The sequence below is a fragment of the Lathyrus oleraceus genome, chromosome 2 (assembly GCF_024323335.1).
Source record: "Lathyrus oleraceus cultivar Zhongwan6 chromosome 2, CAAS_Psat_ZW6_1.0, whole genome shotgun sequence".
NCBI lineage: Eukaryota > Viridiplantae > Streptophyta > Magnoliopsida > Fabales > Fabaceae > Lathyrus > Lathyrus oleraceus.
The window spans coordinates 249,256,514-249,258,929 of NC_066580.1; the positions used below are offsets into that span (position 1 = coordinate 249,256,514).

General features: G+C 40.9%; 1 protein-coding gene across 1 annotated transcript; it reads right to left on the reverse strand.

Annotated features, from left to right (window-relative positions):
* Window positions 1-715: 715 nt before the first annotated feature.
* On the reverse strand, window positions 716-1,872 carry LOC127122775 (uncharacterized). The gene is made up of 2 exons (XM_051053062.1): window positions 1,261-1,872; window positions 716-1,171 (listed from the first exon to the last, which is right to left on the reverse strand). Exons 1-2 carry the CDS (start codon window positions 1,870-1,872, stop codon window positions 716-718), a joined length of 1,068 nt encoding a protein of 355 aa, XP_050909019.1.
* Between the last annotated feature and the right edge of the window lie 544 nt (window positions 1,873-2,416).

Consider the following 2,416-nt stretch of genomic DNA (forward strand, 5'->3'; position numbering starts at 1 on the left):
TTGAGGTTCTCCAGTAGTTGTTTCAATTCGGTCCCCTTCTTTTGTTCATCTTTATTTTCTTCCACTAAGGGTTGCCGTAAATCTTCCCACCGGTTGTGTTGATAACCTTTAAAAGGTGGTGATGCTGCCATCATGGCTAATACTTCCATATCTTTCTCGTCAATTACTTCCTCTTTGTTAAAAATTGATAAGCTCAACACCCTTTCCAAGGGTAATTTTTGTGTTGTCAAGCTATTTTTCTTTTCACATATTTGATTGATTGTCTCAATATGTTGACTAGTGGCAACCTCATCCTTGTACTTCATGGTGTTTCGCACATCAATTTTTAACTCTTCATCATACATTTTCAAAGTCATCGTGCCTTCTTCTATGTCGATCAAACATCTCCCAGTCTCTAAGAATGGTCTCCCCAAAATGATTGGTATCTCTTCATCTTCCGGCATTTCCTAAATGACAAAATCTACCGGAAACACAAACTTGTCGATCTTTACTAGCACATCTTCTACTACTCCATAAGGTCTCTTCACAGAGTGGTCAGCAAACTGGAGTGTCATTCTTGTAACTTGAATTTTACCTATCCCCAACCTCTTATAGATGGACAGCGGCATAAGGCTTACACTCGCTCCCAAATCAATTAGAGATTTCTTGAAGGATCTATCTCTAATGGTACACGGGATAGTCACAGAACCTCGATCCTTCTTTTTTACCGGAACCTTCATACCTGCAAAATGGCACTACAAGTTTCCGTTAGAATAATAGGGTTAGTCTCTATGGTCCACTTCTTCGAGATGATGTCTTTCATGAACTTTGCGTAGGTAGGCATTTGCTCAAGCGCCTCCAAGAACGGAATGTTTAGCTCAAGCTTTTTAAACATCTCCAAGAACTTCTCAAAGTTTTTCTCATGCTGCTCTTTCTTCTTATTTCTTGTTGGGAATGACAGTTTGACGACCGGTTTTGGATCAATTACTTTATCTTTGACCACTCTTTCATCACTAGTAACCTCTTCATTTGCAACCTCATTTTCTTTTATCTCTAGATCAACTTCAAGCAATAAGTCTTCTTCTTCAGAACTCTTCTCAGGTACTTCTTTCGACTTACCATTCCTTGTGGTCACCGCATTCACATGATTATTTTCTCTTGGATTAGTAACCGTAGAACTTGGTAAAACGCCCTGTTGTTGAGAACTCGCTAGTTATTGGGCTATCTGACTCATCTGTATTTCAAGATTCTTAATTGAAGCACTTGTGTTCTTTAAATTACTTCGAGTCTCTTCTTGAAATTGAGAGCTTTGAGTGGCCATCTTCTCAATGGCAAGCTCCCAATCAGCTTTTCTTGGTACCTGTTGCTGAAACTGTTGTTGAGGTTGTTGATACGGTTGTTGTTGATGAGGTCGAAATTGTTGTTGCTGTGGTTGGTTCTGCACATTTCCTTGTTGATCCTTCCATGAGAAATTTGGATGGTTTTTCCAACCCGGATGTATGTATTTGAATAAGGGTTGTTCTGCCTGAGAAACTTGATCTCCTCAATTTGTTGTGCGGTTGCAACGCAATGTGCGGTAAGATGAGGTCCTCCACAAATTTCGCAATTACTAGCTTGAGTTGGTTGAACCTGTTGAACCTGTGCCACAGTTTGGGTATCAATAGCCATCTTCTTCAGTCTCCTTTCTACTTCAGCTGCTATTTGATCTTCCATCTTCACCACTTGACTTGCCAATTTCAGGTCAATTATCCCTTCGGGTTGACTAACACTGCGGTTATACAACTCCAGGTGCTCATTGGCTGCAATGGCTTCGATAATCTTTTTAATACCAGTGGCTGTTCTAAAGTTGGTTGAGCCACCAACTGCTGTGTTAATGAGTTGCTTAGTCTTCATCCGAAGACCATTTACAAAATTTTACATTTGCTCCGTTGCATCCATATTATGAGTAGGACATGCAACCAACAATCGTTTGAACCTCTTATACGCATCTCCAAATGACTCTCCTTCCTTCTGTTTAAAATTCACTATGCCGTACCTCTTTCGGATGTATACAGAGGCCGGAAAGTACTCGTTGAGAACAATTGTCTCCATCTGTTGCCAAGTTCTGATGCTTCCAACAGGTAAAGAGTAGAACCACTCTTCAGCATCTTCTGATAATGTAAACGAAAACATGACCAGCTTCTTAGCTTCCTCAGAATGCCCCTCAATCTTTAACGACGTAGTCATAGTCAGAAACCTTTGCAAATGCTTGTTGGCATCTTCGTTAATTTTTCCTGAGAAAGGTCTCCTTTCTAGTTGTCGTATCGTTGAGGGGTGAAGTTGAAAGTGGGCAACATTGACGGGTTGATTCACTATTGTCACCCTTCCAAGCGGGGCATTTGCTCCCCCATAATCACCTAATAGTCTCTCCACAGGAGGTGGGGCAGCTGCCATAGTT